Source organism: Salmo salar, chromosome 20 (assembly GCF_965601325.2).
Source record: "Salmo salar chromosome 20, fSalSal1, whole genome shotgun sequence".
Classification (NCBI taxonomy): Eukaryota; Metazoa; Chordata; class Actinopteri; order Salmoniformes; family Salmonidae; genus Salmo; species Salmo salar.
The window spans coordinates 22,043,947-22,068,889 of record NC_138310.1 but is presented as its reverse complement, the minus strand read 5'-3'; the positions used below and the strand labels follow the sequence as shown (position 1 = coordinate 22,068,889).

General features: G+C 44.1%; 1 protein-coding gene across 1 annotated transcript in view; it reads right to left on the bottom strand.

The window, feature by feature from the left end:
• Positions 1 to 24,943, bottom strand: part of LOC106579900 (hemicentin-1) — an 83,394-nt gene that overhangs the window by 5,577 nt on the left and 52,874 nt on the right. The window contains exons 33-75 of the mRNA XM_014160253.3: positions 24,738 to 24,888; positions 24,378 to 24,611; positions 24,140 to 24,253; positions 23,816 to 24,003; positions 21,976 to 22,072; positions 21,665 to 21,826; positions 21,422 to 21,535; positions 21,114 to 21,310; positions 20,880 to 20,961; positions 20,628 to 20,759; positions 20,346 to 20,489; positions 20,030 to 20,189; positions 19,807 to 19,931; positions 19,510 to 19,693; positions 19,294 to 19,391; positions 18,929 to 19,198; positions 18,587 to 18,780; positions 18,403 to 18,484; positions 18,180 to 18,316; positions 17,926 to 18,067; positions 15,641 to 15,785; positions 15,394 to 15,521; positions 15,078 to 15,234; positions 14,850 to 14,971; positions 14,588 to 14,752; positions 14,371 to 14,478; positions 14,094 to 14,228; positions 13,846 to 13,980; positions 13,450 to 13,719; positions 13,147 to 13,337; positions 12,849 to 13,062; positions 12,596 to 12,730; positions 12,300 to 12,490; positions 11,414 to 11,495; positions 5,782 to 5,952; positions 5,469 to 5,621; positions 5,060 to 5,197; positions 4,597 to 4,718; positions 4,219 to 4,459; positions 1,036 to 1,095; positions 791 to 910; positions 326 to 460; positions 52 to 171 (exon numbers count right to left, since the gene is read on the bottom strand). Coding sequence (XP_014015728.2) covers positions 52 to 171; positions 326 to 460; positions 791 to 910; positions 1,036 to 1,095; positions 4,219 to 4,459; positions 4,597 to 4,718; positions 5,060 to 5,197; positions 5,469 to 5,621; positions 5,782 to 5,952; positions 11,414 to 11,495; positions 12,300 to 12,490; positions 12,596 to 12,730; positions 12,849 to 13,062; positions 13,147 to 13,337; positions 13,450 to 13,719; positions 13,846 to 13,980; positions 14,094 to 14,228; positions 14,371 to 14,478; positions 14,588 to 14,752; positions 14,850 to 14,971; positions 15,078 to 15,234; positions 15,394 to 15,521; positions 15,641 to 15,785; positions 17,926 to 18,067; positions 18,180 to 18,316; positions 18,403 to 18,484; positions 18,587 to 18,780; positions 18,929 to 19,198; positions 19,294 to 19,391; positions 19,510 to 19,693; positions 19,807 to 19,931; positions 20,030 to 20,189; positions 20,346 to 20,489; positions 20,628 to 20,759; positions 20,880 to 20,961; positions 21,114 to 21,310; positions 21,422 to 21,535; positions 21,665 to 21,826; positions 21,976 to 22,072; positions 23,816 to 24,003; positions 24,140 to 24,253; positions 24,378 to 24,611; positions 24,738 to 24,888 — 6,445 coding nt within the window. The remainder of the gene's footprint in view (positions 1 to 51; positions 172 to 325; positions 461 to 790; positions 911 to 1,035; positions 1,096 to 4,218; positions 4,460 to 4,596; positions 4,719 to 5,059; positions 5,198 to 5,468; positions 5,622 to 5,781; positions 5,953 to 11,413; positions 11,496 to 12,299; positions 12,491 to 12,595; positions 12,731 to 12,848; positions 13,063 to 13,146; positions 13,338 to 13,449; positions 13,720 to 13,845; positions 13,981 to 14,093; positions 14,229 to 14,370; positions 14,479 to 14,587; positions 14,753 to 14,849; positions 14,972 to 15,077; positions 15,235 to 15,393; positions 15,522 to 15,640; positions 15,786 to 17,925; positions 18,068 to 18,179; positions 18,317 to 18,402; positions 18,485 to 18,586; positions 18,781 to 18,928; positions 19,199 to 19,293; positions 19,392 to 19,509; positions 19,694 to 19,806; positions 19,932 to 20,029; positions 20,190 to 20,345; positions 20,490 to 20,627; positions 20,760 to 20,879; positions 20,962 to 21,113; positions 21,311 to 21,421; positions 21,536 to 21,664; positions 21,827 to 21,975; positions 22,073 to 23,815; positions 24,004 to 24,139; positions 24,254 to 24,377; positions 24,612 to 24,737; positions 24,889 to 24,943) is intronic.

Here is a 24,943-nt window from a genome sequence, read left to right as displayed (position 1 = left end):
AAGATTTGATTCTGTTGAAAATATCATCAGTGAGTCACAGGGTCCACTGACCCAGACAGCGCTGGCCAGACAGCTGGTAGCCAGGGTTGCAGACACAGCGGAAGGAGCCCAGGCTGTTCAGACACTGCTGCTGACACGGGGAGAGAGATGACTCCTGGCACTCATCCACATCTGAAACTCACACCACAGGTCAAACTCTGTTACTAATATGCCTTATTGTCAACACCCTATTATAGGATGGAGACTAGAATGTATTCTATTCAGTTGATGAATGACTGAAAGAGAATCCCCCCCCCAAAAGTGTATTTGTTGTGAATAGACTTGCCTTCACAGCTGGTTCCCATGGCGCTGGGCTTGAACCCTGGGCCACATTTAGCCTGGCAGTGGTATGTGCCAACCGTGTTCACACACTGCTGGTTGTAGTGGCACATGTGGGAGCCCTGGGCACATTCATCAATATCTGTAGAGATACCACATGTGAGGTCAAACACAAGGACACTGTCTGCAATACAGCAGTAGGATGTATACTTTCATAGCGATAATATCACCCCGGAACCAAATAGTGTGTGTGCTAGCTAACTGATTCTGTTGACAATTTATCCCCCAACATTTTTTTAAACAAATTTCACAATAGATTACCTTCTAAATATAGCATACAAATCACCATGATACCAGATCCCTTTACAGACCGATCACTTTCTGTAACGTTGTATCTAATTAGGAGATACAGTATACGGTATAACGGTGTGATAAAGTATGCAGCATTCAGTTAGAGTTTCCTGTGGCTGACCTTGACATGTGTTGGTTTCTGGGGAGATGGTGAAGCCAGAGGGACAGGCACAGGAGAAGCCACCCATCACATTGTTGCAGGAATGAGAGCAAGGCGACTCGGCAGCACATTCATCCTCATCTAAGCATTCAGATACAGTTTATAATGATAATATGCATTAATGAGTTAATTGAAATGCAAACTACAAAATAACATTGGTCGATCGACGAAAGAAATTGAAGGAGGAAAAGGTATACAAAACGTACCAGTACAGTAAGAGGCTGTATCCAGGACAAAACCTTCCGGGCACGTTTTTCCATCCCCATCTAAAGACAGAGGAGCACATTCAATCCATGAGCAGATGATGTTACTGTACCACAACTTTAAATAATGAAAATGACATCTTAAAAATGAATGTGTTTGCTACAGTGCATCAGTTAAAATTAACCTGTTGGGGCTAGGGGGCAGTATTTGCACGGCCGGATAAAAAAACGTACCCGATTTAAACTGGTTACTACTCTTGCCCAGAAACGAGAATATGCATATAATTAGTAGATTTGGATAGAAAACACTAAAGTTTCTAAAACTGTTTGAATGGTGTCTGTGAGTATAACAGAACTCATATGGCAGGCCAAAACCTGAGAAGATTCCATACAGGAAGTGCCCTGTCTGACAATTTGTTCTCCTTCTGTGGCATCTCTATCGAAAATACAGCATCTCTGCTGTAACGTGACATTTTCTAAGGCTTCCATTGGCTCTCAGAAGGCGCCAGAAAGTGTAATGGGGTGTCTGCAGACTCTGGGCTAAGTACAGCAGCTCTGTTTGTGAGTGGTCAGGCTGGGAACAGCGACACTGGAGATGCGCGTTCATGAGAATTCTCAATTTTTTTCTTTCAGCCTTTGAATGAATACAACGTCGCCCGGTTGGAATATTATCGCTATTTTACGAGAAAAATAGCATAAAAATTGATTTTAACCTCTATGGGCTAGGCGGGACGAATTCGTCCCACCTACGTAACAGCCACTTGAAGCCTGTGGCGCGATTTTCAAAACCTTCAAAATCCTATTACTTCAATTTCTCAAACATATGACTATTTTACAGCTATTTAAAGACAAGACTCTCGTTAATCTAACCACACTGTCCGATTTCAAAAAGGCTTTACAACGAAAGCAAAACATTAGATTATGTCAGCAGAGTACCAAGCCAGAAATAATCAGACACCCATTTTTCAAGCTAGCATATAATGTCACATAAACCCAGAAGACAGCTAAATGCAGTACTAACCTTTGATGATCTTCATCAGATGACAACCCTAGGACATTATGTTATACAATACATGCATGTTTTGTTCAATCAAGTTCATATTTATATCAAAAACCAGCTTTTTACATTAGCATGTGACGTTCAGAACTAGCATAACCCCCGCAAACTTCCGGAGGAATTCGGTAACATTTTACTAAATTACTCACGATAAACGTTCACAAAAAGCATAACAATTATTTTAAGAATTATAGATACAGACCTCCTCTATGCACTCGATATGTCCGATTTTAAAATAGCTTTTTGGTGAAAGCACATTTTGCAATATTCTAAGTACATAGCCCAGGCATCACGGGCTAGCTATTTAGACACCCGGCAAGTTTAGCACTCACCATAATCATATTTACTATTATAAAAGTTTGATTACCTTTTGTTGTCTTCGTCAGAATGCACTCCCAGGACTGCTACTTCAATAACAAATGTTGGTTTGGTCCAAAATAATCCATCGTTATATCCGAATAGCGGCGTTTTGTTCGTGCGTCCCAGACACTATCTGAAATGGTAAATCAGGGTCGTGCGCATGGTGCAATTCGTGACAAAAAAAATCTAAATATTCCATTACCGTACTTCGAGGCATGTCAACCGCTGTTTAAAATCCATTTTTATGCCATTTTTCTCGTAAAAAAGCGATAATATTCCGACCGGGAATGTCCATTTAGCTAAACTGAGGAAAGTAAACAAAGCTTTCGGTCGACGCGGGCACGCGCCTGAGTCTCACAGTACTGTAACCAGCCACTACCCAAACGCGCTACTTTGTTTCAGCCAGAGCCTGCAAAGCCACGATTCCGCTTTTTGCAGCCTTCTGAGACCCTATGGCAACCGTAGGAAGTGTCACGGGACAGCTAAGATCCTCACTCTTCAATAAACAGAGACAAGAAGAACGACACCTTGTCAGACAGGCCACTTCCTGCCTGAAACCTTGTCAGGTTTTTGCCTGCCAAATGAGTTCTGTTATACTCACAGACACCATTCAAACAGTTTTAGAAACTTTAGGGTGTTTTCTATCCATATGTAATAAGTATATGCATATTCTAGTTACTGGGTAGGAGTGGTAACCAGATTAAATCGGGTACGTTTTTTATCCAGCCGTGTCAATACTGCCCCCTATCCTAAACAGGTTAAACAGCGTTTGACATGCTTCGAAGTACGATAATGGAATATTTTGAAATGTTCTTGTCACGAAATGCACTCGCGCGTCACCCTTCGGATACTGACCTGAACGCACGAACAAAACGGAGGTATTTGAATATAACTATGGATTATTTGGAACCAAAACAACATTTGTTGTTGAAGTAGAAGTCCTGGGAGTGCATTCTGACGAAGAACACCAAAGGTAGTCCAATTTTTCTTATAGTAAATCTGAGTTTGGTGAGGGCCAAACTTGGTGGGTGTCAAATTAGCTAGCCGTGATGGCTGAGCTATGTACTCAGAATATTGCAAAATGTGCTTTCGCCGAAAAGCAATTTTAAAATCTGACACCGCGATTGCATAAAGGAGTTCTGTATCTATAATTCTTAAAATAACTGTTATGTATTTTGTGAACGTTTATCGTGAGTAATTTAGTAAATTCACCGGAAGTTTGCGGTGGGTATGCTAGTTCTGAACATCACGTGCTAATGTAAAAAGCTGGTTTTTGATATAAATATGAACTTGATTGAACAAAACATGCATGTATTGTATAACATAATGTCCTAGGAGTGTCATCTGATGAAGATCATCAAAGGTTAGTGCTGCATTTAGCTGTGGTTTTGGTTTTTGTGACATATATGCTTGCTTTGAAAATGGCTGTGTGATTATTTTTGGCAGGGTACTCTCCTGACATAATCTAATGTTTTGCTTTCGCTGTAAAGCCTTTTTGAAATCGGACAATGTGGTTAGATTAACGAGAGTCTTGTCTTTAAAATGGTGTAATATAGTCATATGTTTGAGAAATTGAAGTTATAGCATTTTTGAGGTATTTGTATTTCGCGCCACGCGATTCCACTGGCTGTTACGTAGGTGGGACGCAAACGTCCCACCTTGCCCAGGGAGGTTAAAAGTCAAGTGTCTGACTGTCTGTTAGTCTGTATTGTGTAAGTCTGTATTGTGTTAGCCTGCCTTGTGGTAATCTGTTTTGTATTTCCACTGACCAGGTAGGAGTAGGGAGGCTGTGATCTGGAAGTCCAGACTGAGAGTGAACACGCTGTAGATGCCATTCATCTGGGACACCTTGATGAGCTGCAGCAGTGGCCCCTGACGCTCCTCTCGGCCCTCGTAGATGATGGAGTGGTTACAGCGCAGCACCATGGGACCGCCTGTTCTCTGGTGGGCCTGGGACGACCATGAGTACAGCTGCCCTGGTCCCGTTTGCACGTATGACTCATCAAACTCCTGCATGACACAAAGCAATCATCATATTAGAGATAGATTATATAGAGATTTAATTAAGAGATTTAATTAAGACTTATGGTTAGTCACAGTCAGGGACTTCAGCTGGCCTTAGGATGACAGTGTTAGTCATTACACACCTGCAGATTGAGATGGGAGGTTGATAATGTTGGAGGGACAAAGCCGTTGATAACAATGTCTATTAGGAGAGCCCCCTCTGAGTCCAGACCTCTGGCTACATGGGTCAACCGAAGGATCTCTCCTGGTTACGAACACAAACACAACATTCAAATACATCTGGGATACATTATAAAACAGTCACTTGGGAGAGTTGTCTGTCTGAAGAGGACCCACCCAATATTTTTGGGGGTTCTTATTGAAGTTGCCAAAGGAGTCCGTCATTGAAACCAGATCCTAGTAAAAACAAAAACCTGCAGTCATGGAGAACTACGCCCTCTGCTGGTTCTCTTACAATGTACAGATTTAAAGGGACAATTCCGCTTACAAGAGACAACCACAGTTATAGGACTACATTTACAGTAGAGTAAACCTTAGTTCAGGTTAATTTACAGGATGTTACTGTATCTGTTCTTCAGTGCTGACCTGTGTCAAACTCCAGCTGTGACTCCTGTCTGAACAGGCCCTGGGTCAGGGAGTAGCCGTTCCTGGCTGCTCCAGTCTGCAGCACTGTGGTCCAGTAGATGGGAGCAAACACAGACACCAACACCCGTAGCAATGGACCTGCAAAACATCAGTAGTTAGACCACAGCCTCTATGGAAATACCTCTGAGCAAAGTATGATAGGTCAGGATACAGCAATGATCAGTGGCTGAGTGATCTATGTGCTTGATTATGGGAAATAACTTTACATGAAGTACTTGATTATGGTAAATAACTTTACAGCAAATGCTTGATTATGGGAAATAACTTTACAGCAAGTGCTTGATTTTTGCATTTAGATGTGCTTCTGAGAGGATCCTACTGGTTACTGTAAGACATCTCTCGCACTCACCCACACTAGGAGGGATGTTATCCAGGTGGGCCTGCATGGTGCTGGTGCCCTCTTCCGGGTTCTCTGTGATGTTAGCCTCCAGGAACGACACCCCAAATTCCCTATCATTCACCACCCCTATCAGACTCCCCCTGGCCTTACGAGGGGCCTCCCCTTCAGTCAACAAACACAGAGAGAGAGAGAGAGAAGTATTAAGTTACACATTATTTAAGAGTAGCTGTAGTACTACATCTTCTATGTACATACATAATTTCATTGTTAAATTCAGCTGCATCCGTTTGGAGTGACAGGAGAACAGTTCAATCAGCCATACCTGGACAAAGTCCAGTCTGACATCTCCTGGAGTCCCTACTGGGAGCGTCACATGATTTCCCCCCATTGGCCGGCTCTGGATTGTCGCATAACCTGATTCGCTCCTGATTCCCTCGACCACAGGTGGTGCTGCATGGGCCCCAATCCTCCCAGTTAGAATAACCTCCATTGACTGTGGCAGGAGAGGGAGGGAGAGTAGGGAGGGAGGGATCATCCATATAGAGAATTAAATAAACAATCCATAATTACTATTGTGTGTTTTCTTATTCATTTGATCTAATGGATCAAGAGGATCTAATTGTAGGAATATTATAATTATTTTATTTATTTATTTATAGGGGACAATCAACATGAATATTACAATAATGCAACATCATGTAAATATGCCAGGGTTAGCCAAAAGCTAATTTGGGCCTGTGTAATGGTAAGGGCCTTTACACAGCCACTATACAAATACTGACTAAAACAATACAAATACATTACATCCAAAAATATATAATTCTAACAACACTATCATCTTACATATGAAGAACCACAGATAACTCTGAACAGGTTTGGATAGATTTGAGCCATGTTTTCAATTTAAAAATACAATAATCAGTGGAGCTCCTCAAGTCCACGGGCATTGCATTCCAGTATATTATAGCTCTAACAGAGAAGGCTGATTGACCGATTTTACTGTGTCAAAAAAGGGACACAATCCCCTCTTACTGCCCGTGTTATCCAGGAGGTGCTTTCCTTGAGCATTATACTGTATGCCGGCATAGGAGTGGAGGGGCAAAATCATGCAGGTCTTAAAGACAAGGCTTGCATCTACATACTGCTTAAAGCTATCCAGACTAAATAAATTATGTTTGTAAATTATATGACAATGGTGGTAACTGTTTGGTTTGTTATCATAAATCTTAAGTGTTTGTTTGTAGAGTGACGCAATTGGTTTCAGAATAGTAGCTCCTGCTTGGGACCAGCATGTGAGGCAATATCTCAGATGTGAGAAGATCATAGCATATATAGTTTGGCGGCCTCCTGTGGAAGGAAAGGTCTTTATAAACCTAAAGTTGGATAATCCAAACTTGATTGTGTTAACCATCTTCTTCACGTTTCTTAAATGTCAAGTTGAAGTCCAAAATGATGCCGAAATTCCAGATTCTCCCCATTAACAAGAACAGCTTGTTGGGAAGAATCAATGGATTTCTTAGATAAGTACATACAAACAGTCTTGTCGATATTTAAATGCAGGCAACAATTTGTAATCCTTTTAGAAACATGTACCGTAGTGTCAGTTAACTTGTTAACCTGTTAGGGCTAGGGGGCAGTATTGACACGGCCGGATAAAAAAACGTACCCGATTTAATCTGGTTACTACTCCTGCCCAGTAACTAGAATATGCATATAATTATTGGCTTTGGATAGAAAACACCCTAAAGTTTCTAAAACTGTTTGAATGGTGTCTGTGAGTATAACAGAACTCATATGGCAGGCAAAAACCTGAGAAGATTCCTTACAGGAAGTGCCCTCTCTGACAAGTTCTTGTTCTTCTTGGCTCTGTTTATTGAAAACTGAGGATCTTTGCTGTAACGTGACACTTCCTACGGCTCCCATAGGCTCTCAGAACCCGGGAAAAAGCTGAATGATATCGAGGCAGCCCCTGGCTGAAAAACATTAGCGCGTTTGGATAGTGGCCGGTCAGAGTACTATGAGACTCAGGCTCGTGCACGAGGGGATCCCATGCTTTTATTTTCTCTCTCTTTGAACGTAAACACGCTTTCCCGGTCGGAATATTATCGCTTTTTTACGAGAAAAATGGCATAAAAATGGATTTTAAACAGCGGTTGACATGCTTCGAAGTACGGTAATGGAAAATTTAGACATTTTTTGTCACGAAATGCGTCGTGCGCGTGACCCTTATTTACACTTCGGATCGTGTCTTGAACGCACGAACAAAACGCCGCTATTTGGATATAACTATGGATTATTTTGAACCAAACCAACATTTGTTATTGAAGTAGAAGTCCTGGGAGTGCATTCTGACGAAGAACAGCAAAGGTAATAACATTTTTCTTATAGTAAATCTGATTTTGGTGAGTGCTAAACTTGGTGGGTGTCTAAATAGCTAGCCCTGTGATGCCGGGCTATCTACTCAGAATATTGCAAAATGTGCTTTCACCGAAAAGCTATTTTAAAATCGGACATAGCGAGTGCATAGAGGAGTTCTGTATCTATAATTCTTAAAATAATTATGTTTTTTGTGAACGTAATTTAGTAAATTCAGTGAGTAATTTAGTAAATTCACCGGAAGTTTGTGGGGGTATGCTAGTTCTGAACGTCACATGCTAATGTAAAAAGCTGGATTTTGATATAAATATGAACTTGATTGAACATGTATTGTATAACATAATGTCCTAGGTGTGTCATCTGATGAAGATCAGCAAAGGTTAGTGCTGCATTTAGCTGTGGTTTGGGTTTATGTGACATTATATGCTAGCTTGAAAAATGGGTGTCTGATTATTTCTGGCTGGGTACTCTGCTGACATAATCTAATGTTTTGTTTTCGTTGTAAAGCCTTTTTGAAATCGGACAGTGTGGTTAGATTAACGAGAGTCTTGTCTTTAAAATGGTGTAAAATAGTCATATGTTTGAAAAATGTAAGTAATAGCATTTCTAAGGTATTTGAATAACGCGCCACGGGATTCCACTGGCTGTTACGTAGGTGGGACGAAATCGTCCCACTGGCCCTAGAGAAGTTAACTAGTTTTCTAGTTTTTGAGTGTACATACATAACTGTATTGTCTGCATACATCTGCATGTTAACTTGTGGGCAAGCAAGTAGGAGATCATTTATATAGATAGTAAACAGAAGGGGGCCTAATATTGACCCTTGTGGGACCCCAATATTATAGTAAAGAGAGTCCGACAGTGTCCCCCAAACGAACCCTTTGACTTCTGTTTGTCAGATAGGAAAACAGCCAACTAATAACTTCAGTGGACACATTAAGGGAGGATAGTTTGGATAGGAGGACCTCATGATTCACAGTATCAAAAGGCCTTTTTAAGATCCAAGAAGACTGCACTGACTTCACCACCTACGTCCAGTTTAGATTTAATGCACTCCAGAAAATAGCAATTGTCTGTTTCGGTAGAATGGTTAGTTCTGAATCCAAATGTAATTTGATGTATGGAGTTGCCCTGAATGAGGTGATCAGTCAGATGATCAGCCACCCATCTTTCAGCTACTTTTGATAGCACTGGAAGAATGCTTATAGGACGGTCATTTTCCACCAGTGTTGGGTCACCAGATTTTAAACAGGTATCACTGCAGCAGACTTCCAAGCATTGGGGAAGAACCAATATTTGATGCACAGGTTAACTAGATGTACAATAGGGGCAATCAGAGAATATTTGTGTCTCTTCAGGAATACATTGTCTAGACTAAATACATATTCTGTTCTAGAGCTCCTGAAATGATAATAATACTGTCCACTGCTGATGCTGAGATTTCAGGAATTCTGAATATTGGTTTATTATTATCTATGGGAGTGAGAACTGTGGTCTTGGTTGAAAATCTTTGAGCCCTGACAGAGTCTTGAATTAGAATCCCATTAACCTTTAATTCAGGATGTTTTTTCCCCCAGGTCCTCTCCCTGTTAGTTTGTTGAAATTTTCCCAAATCACTTTTCCATTTCTTCTTGCTTCATTGATCACTCTAAGAAAGAACTCTGCTTTTGCTTTTTTATAATCCTTATCACCTTATTTCTCAGTGCTGTAAATATACGTCTGCCATCATTCTGACCAGACTTCAGTGCTTTTTTCAAGGAAAGATCCCGTTCTCCAGTCTGCCTCCAGAGGTCCTCGTTGAGCCATGGCAGAGAAGCTTTCCTTGGCTTAACGTGAAATTTCCTAGTAAAAGAGGTATCCACTTTATCAATGGCTGACAGAAATGTTCTGTATCCAGACTCTGGATTGCTTAACATGTCAGACCAGTCAATTTGACTTTGACTCTGCTCACTTTTCGGGATATTTTTATCGTACTGTTGCACATTAATATGGTTCTTAAATCTATTTTTAGTGATCTTTCTAACCACCAATGTAACATTGTGGTCAGATATGCCAGTTAGTAAGTTAGTGGACTTAGTCATTCGATCAGGTCTGTTAGTAAACACCAGATCAATTTGAGTCTGAGATGACTGTGTTCCTCTGGTTGGACCTTGTATTATTTGAAATAGTCTGTGATCTCTGAGTTTTCTCCTGCAAGTTTTGTTTTTCCAGTTTATATTGAAATTGCTCATGAAGATGATCACATTCTTTAAGCATGGCATTTAGATGGTCATAAAACGAGATATCTGCTGCCAATGACTGGAATGAACTGCAAAAATCACAGTAGCTGGAGACTCACATCTCCCTCACTAGCTTTAAGCACCAGCTGTCAGAGCAGCTCACAGATCACTGCACCTGTACATAGCCCATCTGTAAACAGCCCATCTATATACCTCATCCCCATACTGTATTTATTTATCTTGCTCCTTTGAACCCCAGTATCTCTACTTGCACATTCATCTTCTGCACATCTTCCATTCCAGTGTTTAATTGCTATATTGTAATTACTTCGCCACCATGGCCTATTTATTGCCTTAACTCCCTTATCTTACCTCATTTGCACTCACTGTATATAGACTTTTTGTTCTTTTTTTCTACCGTATTATTGACTGTATGTTTTGTTTACTCCATGTGTAACTCTGTGTTGTTGTATGTGTCGAATTGCTATGCTTTATCTTGGCCAGGTCGCAAATGAGAACTTGTTCTCAACTAGCCTACCTGGTTAAATAAAGGTGAAATAAATAAATAAATAAATATCAGATGTTGGTGGTCGATATAATCCAATAAGTGAGAGAAGTATGAGGGGAGAGGAAGACATTCAAGGTCATTGACATGTTTCCATATGATACTATTGCATTTAAAGTTATCCACCCCCTCAGCCCTCTCCCCTGTCCTTCCTGAATATGGAATATCCAAAGGTAGAAATAGGAGAACATTTCTTCAGACATTTCTCAGAGAAACAGAAACAAATCAAGATTAGAGTCATTCAATAAATGTTCTACGAATTTTCAGATGACCTCCCAATATTCCTCGAGGCTTGGAACGAGGGTCCCAGAGCATTTAAGCCTGATTAATGGTTTGAAAAGGTTTCATGGTACAATGTTTTCTAATACCTGGACTAAGAGAACTGAGTTTCTGTCTCGAAGGAGGCTTTTGTTTGGGACATGTATCAAGAGTTGGCATTAAAATGTAATTATCTGCAGATTGCTCATTCTCTTGAAAAGCCATGTTAGCAACAGAGGTTATGGTTACATACACAGAATGTCCTTCTCTGCACCAGATATTATAGGCTACTCAAATATAGATTATTTCAATCATGTTCCACCATTCAGTCTGGATGGCTAATTAGGGGGACTTTACTCCACTTCTCCCAGAATTACATCCTCCATATCAGCCTTTTTTTCTGCAGGTGACCTAACTCCAGGCTCTGATGGGGAGCTTGGTACCCTGGGCTGCATGTTGATTCCAGATTGTTTGAATGAAGGCCAGCATTTGGAAATGGAGGTTGTGTGACTGTGTTCATGCTCCACATCACTCACTCTGTACTTTGAGAGAAATGGTCCTCTCAGCGACTCCAGCCTCACTCTCAGCTACACACTGGTACTCCCCTGCATCTTCTCTCTGACACAGATGGGGACAGATATACATGTTAGGGCATAAACACTTTTAACACAAGCACGTTATCACTGTTCTTCTGAAATATGAGAATTGATATGCTGTTCAGGACCCTCATCCTTTCACTCTTCCAAATAACATAATGTCATTTAGTGACATTTCTCCAGTGGTAAACAGATTTGCCTTACATTCCACGGAGTGCTTTTATAATTTTTATGTTATTTCAGATATTTAATGGCACTTTCATCCCTCATTGGGGCATTTAAAAGCTGACATTTTCTAAAAGGGAATTTAAGGTTTTTCCATTAGCTTGTTTGCAGTAAGTGTCGTTATGACAGCAGAGAGAGGAAGTATCACATTAGAGCACTCTGTAGGAAGGGGAACCATTTGTCTTTGTGAAAGTTTTAGCTGCAGGGTGTACAATTACAGAATCGATTACAGAGTTAAAAAAATTATAGACACAGAACACAACAGTGAGCGAGCCTGGGAACATCCATTTCTGAGCTCCCTCTCCAGCTAATACTGTTGGCTTTTTAGAATGAGCTCACTACAATCTGACTGGCCAGACTGGCACACTGCAGTTAGGTCACACAATGTTCCATGACTCAGGACTGCAAATGGAGTATAGATTGACTGCAGTCAGTGGTCCATCCTCTCACTCTCATTTCTTGTGTAAGCCTACTCTCTTTTTGTTTTTATAGCCATTTTTTACTCTCAAGATATGAACTCTCAAATTAAACTAACACTGGATAAATAGATTTCTGAGGGAAACTGATAGGACAGGTGGGACAGGTCCAGGGTTGTGTTTACTGTGATGCTGTAGATGGCCAAGGAGCCATTATGGAGGGGTTGCAGGCGAAGGGAGCGGAGAAGGGGTCTACCGTCATGGACCCAGCGGAGGACCGGACTGGGGTCTCCATGGACAGGACAGTCCAGCATGGCAGTGCCACTCTGTGCCACAGTCTGAGAGGTGTGGGCCTCTCCCTTCAACACCGGTGGTTCTAAGGAGACATGACCATAACACATCCATTACGAACAGTGTGCCCCTGTCAAGGAATATAAAACAATACTAATACAAAAGGTCATGAGGTGTTGAAAGTACTCACCTCTGATGCGGACAAATGAGAGTGCTCTGATGGTGCCCACACTGTTCTCTGCTAGGCACACATAGGTTCCTGCATCCCTCAAGGTCACATTCTCTATCACCAAGGAGCTTCTGCCTGCCTCGTCCACACTGGAAACTGAGAGAGAGAGAGACATGTTTGGAGTAATCAAGATGACTATTACTATATACAGTACCTACGACTACATCATATCGATCATAACAGAACATGGGGCCAGTGGAGGGCAGTGGTGTACCTGGATAGGGGCTGTTGTTAGCGGTCCAGGAGACGACAGGGGTAGGGGTGCCCTGGGCGTGGCAAGACAAGCTGAGACTTTGACCTTTGTTCATGGTCACGTCAGCAGGTAACTCCTTGAAGGCGGGTCTCATGTTGACGGACAGGCGGGTGTCCTGTCTCACAGTGCCTGCTGTGTTGGTGGCCACACAGGTGAACACACCACCATCATCTGGCTACAAGGGCCAAAACGTTGATCAGGACCTTCACCTGAACCACCTTCATTATAATGCAATGTAAAACAGAAATGTGTCTCTGACCTCTGCCCTCTCAATGATCAGCTCTCCTGACCGCAGCACGGTGAATTTGCCAGGCAGGCTGGGAACGATGTTACCATCCTTCTTCCATGACACCCTGGGCTCTGGTGAACCCTGAGCCGCACAGGGCAACAAGGCCTGGAAGCCCTGGATGACGGACAACTCCGGCTGACCAACAGGAATCATGGGCGGGACTAGAAGAAAGACCGAGTCAGTTTATTACTGGCAGATCAGTAACTCTGTTCCATGAGACACTGTCAGGTTTAACCTTGATTTAATATCATATTGACCTCATATCACACTCACTCATTATGACAAGCCTCATGTCATGGCTGGCCCTGCCAGCGAGGTTTTTGGCTGAGCAGGTATACAGGCCATCATCACTGCGTTGTGTGGCTGCGATCCTCAGGGTGCCATTGGCAAAGAGCTGTACGTGTGCCCCCTCTGTGAGTGGCCTGCGCTCCCTTTGCCAGGACACCTCCGGCTGGGGCTGTCCGTCTGCCAAACACTCCAGGCTCACTGGCTGGCCCAGGACTGCTGTGTACTCCTCACGAGGAACTCTCAGCACTGGGGGAACTGGAGCAACACGAAGACACATAGTACCTTTCACTATTGAGGCCCACACACTCATCTAAGTATCAACAAGTGCCTCCGTGCTGTTTGAACAACATGTCTGTGCTCTGTAGAAATGTAGTGTGTTACCTTGCAGTACTAGACGTGTCCTTCCTATTGCTGTGCCAGCTTCGTTCTGTGCCAGACACTGGTAGGTGCCCGCATCATCCAGAGTGACCCGAGAGAACTTCAGAGCTCCGTTTGAGAGGAGAGCCAGTTTGTGACCTGAAGAGCCATGGAAGGAAGACATCCCTATTCAGAAACAGCAGACTATAAATGACAATTGTGTTATATAATGGCTTGATTTCTGATCAAGTGTCCAAAGAGGGCATTCTCACCAGCTGATATGGGAACACCCTCCCGTTGCCATGTGATGGAGGGTCGAGGGAAACCCTGCACCTCGCAAGGCAGAACCGTCCCATGATGCAACACTACTTGTACTTCCTCTGTCATAGGCCTGATCTCAGGGGGCTCTGAGTGGGAGAGGGCAAACCCATTAACATGGTTTATCACACACAGATTATTCAACTGTAAAATGAAGACATAAGAGAGTTACAAAGCAAAAACATGAACCATTACTTTATAACCTTAACAACAATCCACCTGAGGACCCACCTTGCACTGTGAGAGTGATGTGTTTGTGGGTCACTCCTGCAGGGTTCCGGGCAGAGCATGTGTACCTCCCTGCATGACTGGGGGTAGCAGCTGTGATCTCCAGAACTCCTGGATCCAAAGAGTACAGTAACACAACAATGAACACCAAAGTACTAACATGATAGGATCACTGATGGCAACAGCACCATTGTACCCTCTGAGCAGCAAGTGTACCTACCTGTGGGCAGGACCCGGTAACTCCCTCCCCGTGAGCCCAGCTTGGCTCCACTCTTGGTCCAGCTGACAGTGGGCTCTGGGATGCCCTGTGCATGGCATGGCAGCACCACAGGGGCCATTTTGATGGCAGTGACTGTTGTAATGTCATCTTCAATGGTCGGAGCGACTGAGGGACAGAGAGGAGAAATCTCAGTCTGTTCTGCTGTATGTGAGATGAAAGGGCAGTCTACAAACGTCTGAGTAGGACCTCAAAGCAACAATACCTTGTAGGATGACCTCAATGACCTGGCGCTCCTCTCCAACCTCATTGGCTGCTGTGCATTCAAAGTATCCCTCATCCTGATTGGATGGAGAGGAAATTGTCAGAGATCCAGAGGAGAGTAACCTTAAGAAAAAAAAAGAAAAAAAAAGTTAAAGGCAATACTTCAGAATGAATCCATTTGGATTATGTCCATTAATTCATACAGGAGAGGTCATTCTGCTTCATTTACTTGTATGTGCCAGGCTGCTGGTTGGGGTCTAGTGGAGTGCCGTTCCTCTTCCAGGTGACTTTAGGGGCCGGTATACCTGTGGTCTCACAGCTCAGTACGGCTCTCACCCCTGTGGTCACCGTCACATTGAAAGGACCAGGGCTGATCGAGGGACCCACTACAGGGACACAACATGGAGTCATAAGGAATGACATACAAACCCATTTGACTGTAAGGTGCTGAAAATCACTTTGGATAATGTCTACTAAATGTCCATGTAAAAACGTAAATATACTGTGTTATGGTGTGATTCTGTAATTCTCTGAGTTGTATTTACCTAACACACGTAAGTCCATCCCACTGTGATCTGATCCGGCCTGATTGGACACGGTGCAGTAGTAGCGCCCAGCGTCACTCAGCTGAACAGCCTTTACACGCAGAGAGCCTTCAGACAGCATGATGTACCTGGGACACACGCAATCAATCAGCTAACTGGGCTATCTACCCATCTGTATAAAGACAGTATCCCAACAACCTCTATAGCCTAAGTTAATTGGCTGGAACAAAAAGCAGTAAGCCCTTACTTGTTATTGTCAGAATCTATAGGGATGCCATTTTTCCTCCACATGACCCTAGGTGAGGTTTCCCCCTCTACTTCACAAGGCAGGACTGCATCCTGACTGATATGTGCAGTGACCTCAGAGCTGCTCTCTCTGATGACTGGTGGCACTGAGGGGAAAAAGAAAAGAAAACACACATTCAAATGAATTAAGGTTTAATCTGATGAGTCCAAATTTGACATTTTTGGTTCCAACCTGCATGTCTATGTGAGACGCAGAGTAGGGGAACGGATGATCTCTGCATGTGTAGTTCCCACCCTGAAGCATGGAGGAGGAGGTGTGATGGTGTGAGGGTGCTTTGCTGGCAACACTGTCTGTGATTTATTTAGAATTCAAGGCACACTTAACCAGCATGGCTACCACAGCATTCTGCTGCGATACGCCATCCCATCCCATCTGGTTTGCGCTTAGTGGGACTATGATTTGTTTTTCAACAGGACATTGACCCAACACACCTCCAGGCTGTGTAAGGGCTATTTGACCAAGAAGGAGAGTGATCCCGTGTGGCTCAGTTGGTAGAGCATGGTGTTTTCAATGCCAGGGTTGTGGGTTCGATTCCCACGGTTTCCGATTGTCTGTACTGTATTTCGATTCCCAAAAAATGTATGAAATGTATGCATTCACTACTGTAAGTCGCTCTGGATAAGAGCGTCTGCTAAATGACTAAAATGTAAATGTATGTGATGGAGTGCTGCATCAGATGACCTGGCCTCCACAGTCACCCAACCTCAACCCAATTGAGATGGTTTGGGATGAGTTGGACTGCAGAGTGAAAGAAAAGCTGCCAACAAGTGCTAAACAAATGTGGGAACTCCTTTAAGACTGATGGAAAAGCATTCCAGGCGAAGCTGGTTGAGAGAATGCCAAGAGTGAGCTTATGTGGCCTAGCACTTTGCGGCTGAGTCGTTGTTGCTCCTAGACAGTTTCACTTCACAATAACAGCACCCACAGTTGATTGGGGTAGCTCTAGCAGGGCAATAATTTTACGAACTGATTTGTTGGAAAAGTGGCATCCTATGATGGTGCCACGTTAAAAGTCAGTAAGGCCATTCTACTGCCAATGTTTGTCTACGGAGATTGCATATACTTTATATACACATATCTATATATTTTAATTATACTGAACAAAGATATAAATGCAAAATGTACAGTGTTGGTCCTATGTTTCATGAGCTGAAATAAAAGATCCCAGAAATGTTCCATATGCACAAAAAGCTTATTTCGCTCAAATTTTGTGCAGAAATTTGTTTACATCCCTGTTAGTGAGCATTTCTCCCTCGCCAAAATAATCCATCCACCTGACAGGTGTGACATATCAAGAAGCTGATTAAACAGCATGATCATTACACAGGTGCACCTTGTGCTGGGGACAATAAAAGGCCACTCTAAAATGTGCACTTTTGTCACACAACACAATGCCACAGATGTGTCAAGGTTTGAGAGAGCGTGCAATTGGCATGCTGACTGCAGTAAAATGTCCACCAGAGCTGTTGACAGAGAATTTAATGTTCATTACTCTACCATAAGCCGTATGTCCAACAGGCCTCACAACCGCATACCACGTGTAAGGTTTGCTGATGTCAACGTTGTGAACAGAGTGCCCCATGGTGCCGGTGGGGTTATGGTAGGGGCAGGCATAAGCTACGAACAATGAACACAATTGCATTTTATCAATGGCAATTTAAATGCAGAGATACCGTGACAAGGTCCTGAGGCCCATTGTTGTGCCATTCATCCGACGCCATCCCCTCATGTTTCAGCATGGCCCCATGTCGCAAGGATCTGTACACAATTTATGAAAGCTGAAAATGTCCCAGTTCCTCCATAGCCTGCATACTCAACAGACATGTCACTCATTGAGCATTTTTGGGATGCTCTGGATCGACGTGTAATACAGTGTGTTCCAGTTCCCGCCAATATCCAGCAACTTCGCACAGCCATTGAAATGAAATGGGACAACATTCCACAATCAACATCCTGGAGATGTGTCACGCTGCATGAGGCAAATGGTAATCACACCAGATACTGACTGGTTTTCTGATCCATGTCCCTAAACATTTCTTTAAGTATCTGTGACCAGTCATGTGAAATCCACAGATTATGGCCTAATGAATTTATTTAAACTGACTCATTTCCCTATGAACTGTAACTCAGTAAAATTGTTGAAATTGTTGCATGTTGCGTTTATATTTTTGTTCAATGTAAATTAAATGTATCCCAATCCTCTGTTTAACTCATCTCAAACTCACAGAGGATCTCCACAGTGTAGGAAAGGCTGGTGCTTCCGGCCATGTTGGTGACCACACAGCTGTACTGGCCACTGTCCTGAGGCCTAACATTCTGGATCTCCAGGTACTGACCCCCGGCAAGCCTCTGGATGCGACCCCCCAGCTGGAACCAGGAGAGAAAGGGAGAGAGAGGGAGACAGAAAGAGAGACAAGAGTCAATAAGATTATATAACACCATGTATTGTGATTCCTGCCACCCTGACGTCCAGTCTGACCTGTAGTCTCACGTCGTCCTTGTACCATTCTATGTCAGGTGGAGGGTCAAGGTCAGCCTGGCACTCCATAGTCAGGTGTCCTTTGGCTGGGACTGACAACAATCTTTCATCATCAGAGCCAAGAAGAGTTGGGGGAACTGGAACAGGAAGACACAACCGTTGATAATCAGAATCCAACCTTTTGGCAGGACCAACAAGTATGGCTAGTAAACGCATGCATCACCTTGAACCCGGACCCAGTGGTTCTTTCCATCCTCGCCCGCTGGGCTGGTAGCCAGACAGGTATAAAGACCTGCATCCTCTACCTAACCACCAAGATATCACTGATTATTATCTGGTGTTTATCATAACACAGCAATAAGGTCTGAATGTCAACTAAATGCTGTGTCATTGGGTTTGTGACTCACCTGCACTTGGGCAATCCTAAGAAAGTGTCCATCCTCCTGCACTCTCTCACTATCTCCCTGTAAGGGGCGCCCATCCTTGAGCCAGCTGAGGGTAGGAGGAGGGATGCCCTCGGCAGTACACTCCAGCTCCAGAGCAGTGTTCACAGCTACCATCAACTCTTCTGGAGAACTGGAGATGGAGATCTTTGGAGGCTCTGAATCGGACAAAACGACACCAGTGTTAAAACACAAAATAAATACTAACATGACATCCCTTTCCTATTGCTTCAGTGGAGTTTTAACTTTTTATCCGTTTGTAGGTTATGTTTGGGTGAATGGAGAATGTTTGTTCTATCTGCTCACCCAACACAGTGAGGTTGAAGCTCTTGGTGCTGCTGCCAGCCTGGTTGCTGGCGACACAGCTGTAGAGGCCTCTGTCAGAGAGCCCCACATCAGGCAGCTGCAGCCGTGTCTCCTGGCCATCCAACAGCAGGTTACGGTGCAGGGACAGGGGCTGGCCATCCTTCAGCCAGGTCAGGGAGGGAGGAGGGACACCCCGCGCCTCACAGGTCAGTGTCACCAAGGACCCCCGCACCACTGTGACTGACTCCACAGGCTCCACACCTGGAGGCACTGACACAGAGACAGATACACATATATCAGTACACACAGATACAGCTCCTTCAGATCTGTAGTGTACGCATCAAAAGGAGATGGGGTGTTAGTACCTTGAACCTGTACGTCAAAGTTGAGCTCGGCGAGGCCAGCGCGACTGCGTGCCACACATGTATAGATCCCAGAGTCTGCCAGCTGCACTGGAGAAATCCTACACACACACAGGGCATATACACAGCTCCAACACACTTTCTAAAACATTATCCTTCATTAAGGCATTTTTGTGAGAGAGGAACCAAACTTGACATTTGACATGTGTAGAATCTTACCTAAGTACAGTGTCTGCTGAGAGAAGGCGGGTACGGGGAGACAGGAGCAGGGGGCGTCCATTTCTCAGCCAGCTGATCTGAGGTGGAGGGTTTCCCGCTGCCTGGCACTCCAGTGTCACCACACTGTCCTGAGTGGTCTGCACCTCTCTGGGGGCGCTAGTCTCGCCCAAGATAGAGGGGGGTACTGAGGGGCATTACAAAATCATTGTTACTTAGAATCTAAATAGCTTCTGGGAAGATCAGTACCAATTAAGTTAGGACATATTTTGATCAACAGGTAGATAAAAGACAACAGACCCAGTACAAAGAGGGTGTAGATCTTGTTCTCCTGGCCAGCAGGGCTAACAGCCAGACAGGTGTACGTCCCAGAGTCCTCAGGCCTGAGCCTTAGCAGGGTTAGAGTGCTCCCATCAGGGGCTATGCTGTAACACAGGAGACAAACATATCAGTAATTACTAAGAGCATAACACTGATACACAGACCTGGGCTGGAGCCTGCACTGTAAGCGAGATGGACTCACTCTATTTTTTGGGGGTCTGAATCTTCGAGAGTGGCTCCATTCTTCAGCCAGCTGAGGTGGGGTGCAGGTGTCCCTGTCGCTCTGCACTCCAGAGTCAGCTCATCGCCCACTGGGGCACTCAGGTCAGACGAGTGGCCAGAGTCCAGGATCGTGGGCGACACTGAAACAAAAGGTCAGCACTATGACTCACAGCGCTGACTCATAGTGGAACAGAGGCCATGCAGAGGGTTGTGAATCTCTTACAAAATGTGATTCTCTTGGGTTTAATCTAATTTGCAAAGGAGGGAGATTGTGTAGTGGACAGCCTGTAGCCTACCTTGCACTGTGAGAGTGTAATCCTTCTGAGTCTGTCCCTCCCTGTTCTTGGCCACACAGGTGTAGGTCCCAGCATGAGAGAGGGTGAGAGGACCCAGATCCAGTCTGTTGCCTCGTACCGACCACTTCCACTGCAGACTGCTCTCTGGGCAGGAAAAAAACAGGTCAGACTAAACCAGCAGCTGGAGGTCTCATTAATTCAATAGCATTAATACAAGTGTCAAAATGTGATATTGTCAAAACTGTATTTTCACAGTTCATTATTGAAACTTCACCCTCTTACCAATAGGGGTGCCATCCTTCAGCCAGGTGATGCTAGGTACTGGGACCCCTGTAGCTTCACACAACAAGGTGACATGGGAGCCCAGGTTTTGAGTGAGAGACTCATGAAGAGGCCCATCCAGGACAGGGGGAACTGAGGAGAGGAACATCATAGAGACAATGAGATTCATTATACTGTGACATCTGATATGCCAGTATTATCATATGTAAGAAACAGATCTAAATCGGAGGGTACATGGGAGGCAAGTCTCACCTTGGACAGTCAAGCGGAAGGTCCTGTCCACCTGTCCAGCCACATTTGACACCTTGCAGGTGTAGATTCCACCATCAGCCATCTATGGACCATGAACCATAGATAGTGTGAAACAGAACAACAGTGTTTCACTTTGATACTTAAAACAGGGTTAATGTCATGCCCTCAGCTATCAGTGCTAATGCTTGAGACAGTTAGAGTAGCACAAACTGAAGGTGATGACAGTGTGTTCACCTGCACTCCCATGATCTCCAGTGTCTGCTGGTCCACCTTCAGTCCATTCCCAGCTGCCAGCTGTAGCCCGTTCCTGTACCATGTGACCTCAGGCTCCGGGATCCCCCGAGCCTCACAGCGCAGAGTGACAGACGAGCCCATCTGAGGGGTCACAACCTCTGACTCAGAGTCAAGGAGGGGCTTCAGCGTGGGCAGGACTGTAAGCCACAGCAGTAATAAAATAGTCATTGTTAATCCTAATCCAGATATGCAGCAGGTGAAGTGTGACACTGATGAGGGCATCACAATACTAGCGTAGTGTTTCTCACCATAAACACTAAGCAGGATGCTCTTCTGGTCCTGGCCTGCTGAGTTGGTGGCAGTGCACACGTACTGTCCTGCATCCTCTAGTCTGGCCCGGGGCAGCTGCAGCATCTGACCTCCTACAGTACAGACAATACATAGATTACAATGCATAGTTTATGTACAGTGATTTCATCAGACATTTGAGTACACGGAGTTATGAAGCGTGCTATGGGCTCTGGGCAGTGTGTTTAGGAGCTAGCTCTGACCTGGCAGGATGTGGATTCCCATGCTAAACTGGAGGATCTGTCCATCTCTGGTCCATGTGATCTCTGGAGGAGGGTACGCCTGGACATCACACAGCAGGGACACCATGTGTCCCTCGATCACACTCACCTCCTCCTCCCTGCCAGCCACCATCCTTGGGGGAACTGGAGAGGAACAGGAATCAACTATCACGTCACATACATTCACAATAACACACACACATTCACATGAAACCAGTAACCATGTCCTTCCTGTGTGAATTGAAAGAAACCTCTCAATGTGGGATGTGAATGACATTTATATTCCATCTGACCTTGCACTGTTAGACTGAAGAGCTTTTCCACTGCTCCAACCTTGTTTTCAGCCACACAAAGGTATCCAGCCATGTCTGATACCTGCACACTGAGGACCTGAAAGACAGAATAACATAACACTATAGACCTACACCTCTTATAAAAAAAACAACATGTTTAGGTATTTTCAAAAACTCAAAGTACTACAATAAAAATAAACATAAAATCAATGAAAAACACACAGTACAGCACATAAAGACACAAAAGGCCACAAACTATCACGTGACAGAGGTCCCTGTATTGTATTATATTAGTGACACTGTGCTGGTATTAGTGACACCAGCACGGGGGGGGGGAGGGGGGCAAGGAGGCGTGCATTGCTTTTGTCATGACATTGCCCTCTTTGGGTACAGCGAGCACAGTTAAACCCCCCCCAGGCCTTTTCTATGCACCATCCCCCTACCTACCTCCCCAGGCTGCTGTGGTCAAAAGGCGGTCGTAAATTCCAAAGGGAATGTCCTGCCTCACAGGCCACAGTTTTGAGACAGAATGGTTTCATAGAGAGAACAAAGGACTCTTCCACCTCACAGAATGGGGGAACCGAACGACATTTATGTTCTGGAGAAGGTATAAAAGATCGGTGAAGAATCCAGCTACGAACTGGTCCGCTTGGTACAATTTTATGAAACTCATAGAGACAATATTGCCATATTACCATACTAAGGTTTATATACTAGCCTCAGCGATGAGACTTACATCTAATGGTTGTATAAAATGTATTAATAAGGATAAAGCTATTTGGAATATGTTGAGATGCTATGTACTGATGTTAATGTGACAGAATTGTATTTCTGTTCAATGCTTAACTCAGTCATCGGCACGCCCCCAGGGACACAGACAGGACAAGGCGTCATGTGACAGCTTTTCTATGTTCAGTATAAAACCCCCACCCAGAATTTCTTTCTTTAGAGCAGGCCTCCACTCCATTACGAGTTGGCCAATAGGTATAACCATGCATCCCTCTACTGAACTTTAACCATACCACATAGTTAAACTTTTAGACTATCGATAACGACAGAATAATAACAAGTCTTTGATATTAATTACTAGTCTGCAGCTAGAAATTCGGTATCATTGAACACGAAGACTGACGAAACCTACATTCTATAACGACGTTAATGAATGTTGCTTTGAAAAATCCATTCTAACCAAGGGAGAGAGAGAGAGAGAGGGAACTCTCCAACAAGGATCCCGACGACACACTGAGCATAAATATATATTGATTGCAATTGTTCCCGAATGAGTGAGCGTTCATGTGCAAAGGTTTAGCATATCAATTGTTAATATTTATCAACTCTGTTGTGCCTTCTCCGCTGCCCCCACTCCCCTTGTTTGTTTAACAAGCCGCTATGCAGGTTTAGCCCACTAGGGCACATTACTCTACCATTTCTTTGTAATGATACCTACTGTTTGTATGCTTTCTGTGAATTACTTAGTTTAGTAAATAAATGATTTTAAGACAATTGATGTATGGATGACTTAGTGAAGACTGGGTTCGTGCAGATAACAACAATTTACGACGTTTGGAATGAGACTTGACGCGAGGTAATAATACATCATTAATCAGAAGATAATCGGTCAGATATTATGATATCTGGAAAGTTATATTAGGAAAATTATAACTTTGTAATCTGAATATTTTCCTTGGTGCCCCGACCTCCTAGTTAATTACAGTTACACAATTAATCAGTTAATCGCGTAATAATAATTACAGAGAGTTATTTGATAAACATATCTTCAAGTTAATGATGCCCAAAGACACGACACTTTGTTCCAACCATGTCATAATGGGATTCTGACCTGTAGTTGTCTCCCGTCCTTGCTGATGCTGTGGTGTTGTCCGGATTGCAGTGGTGTGCCATCCCTCAGCCAGGAGATTGCTGGTGCTGGATGACCCGTCACGTCACAGTGGAGAGCCACTGTACTGTTCACTACCGCTCCTATCTCCTGCATGAACTCATCCAACTCGCCAGTTATCACTGGGGGAACTGGGCAAACAGGACGTCAACATAGAGAAACATTAGGAAATGACTCCTTGGCCCTTTAATACATTTAATAGTTGTTAGGCTATCGCTGAAAAATGAGTTGACAGAATGACAGGAAGTAGTAAGAAAACATGCCAACCCAGCACATCCAGGTCAAAGTGCATGCGGTCCTCTCCTGCTTCGTTCACCGCCTGACATGTATATTTTCCAGCATCCTCCAGCTGGACCCGAGGGATCTGGAGCACCTGCCCACCTAGAGAACAACAACATAACACAGCATCCCATTGGGTCACAGTGGAGCTGATGCTGCAGTAGTGCCATACTGGTCGTTGTACCGGTTTCATATCCTAGACCTAGAGGGCATTGACCCCTCTCACCTGGCAGCAATACCACTCCGTCAGCAGTGGAGAGCGTATGTCCCTCTCTGTACCAGCTGAGACGGGGCGGGGGGATGGCGTTACTCTCACAGGACAGGCTGATGGGATGCCCCAGGACCACCTCTCTCTTCTCAGTTATCTCATCATCTCTGTCCCCTCCCTCCTCTTCTTCATCCTCTCCTCTCAGACCCCAGGCCGCTGCACCGTTACTCACCCGATGGAAGATGGGAGGAACTGGAGAGAGAGAGAGAAAAATTATGTTCAGTTAGTATCACAAGAGTGCTATGAGATTAGGTTGCATAGTGTGAATGAACGAATCTTGCCAAGGGCAGACAGTGTCAATTCCATGCGTGGACACACCCTGAATGGTGACATGGAAGTCTCTCTTGTCCTCTCCTGCAGTGTTGGTGACCACACAGGTGTATTGTCCCTCATGGGAGAGTATGGCATTGTCTATGTGAAGAAACTGACCACTCTCACGAATACCAGTGTGGGAGTTCCTAGTCAACAACTAGAAACAGAAGGTACAACACCATCACGTTTTCATATTAGCAGAAATAGACATC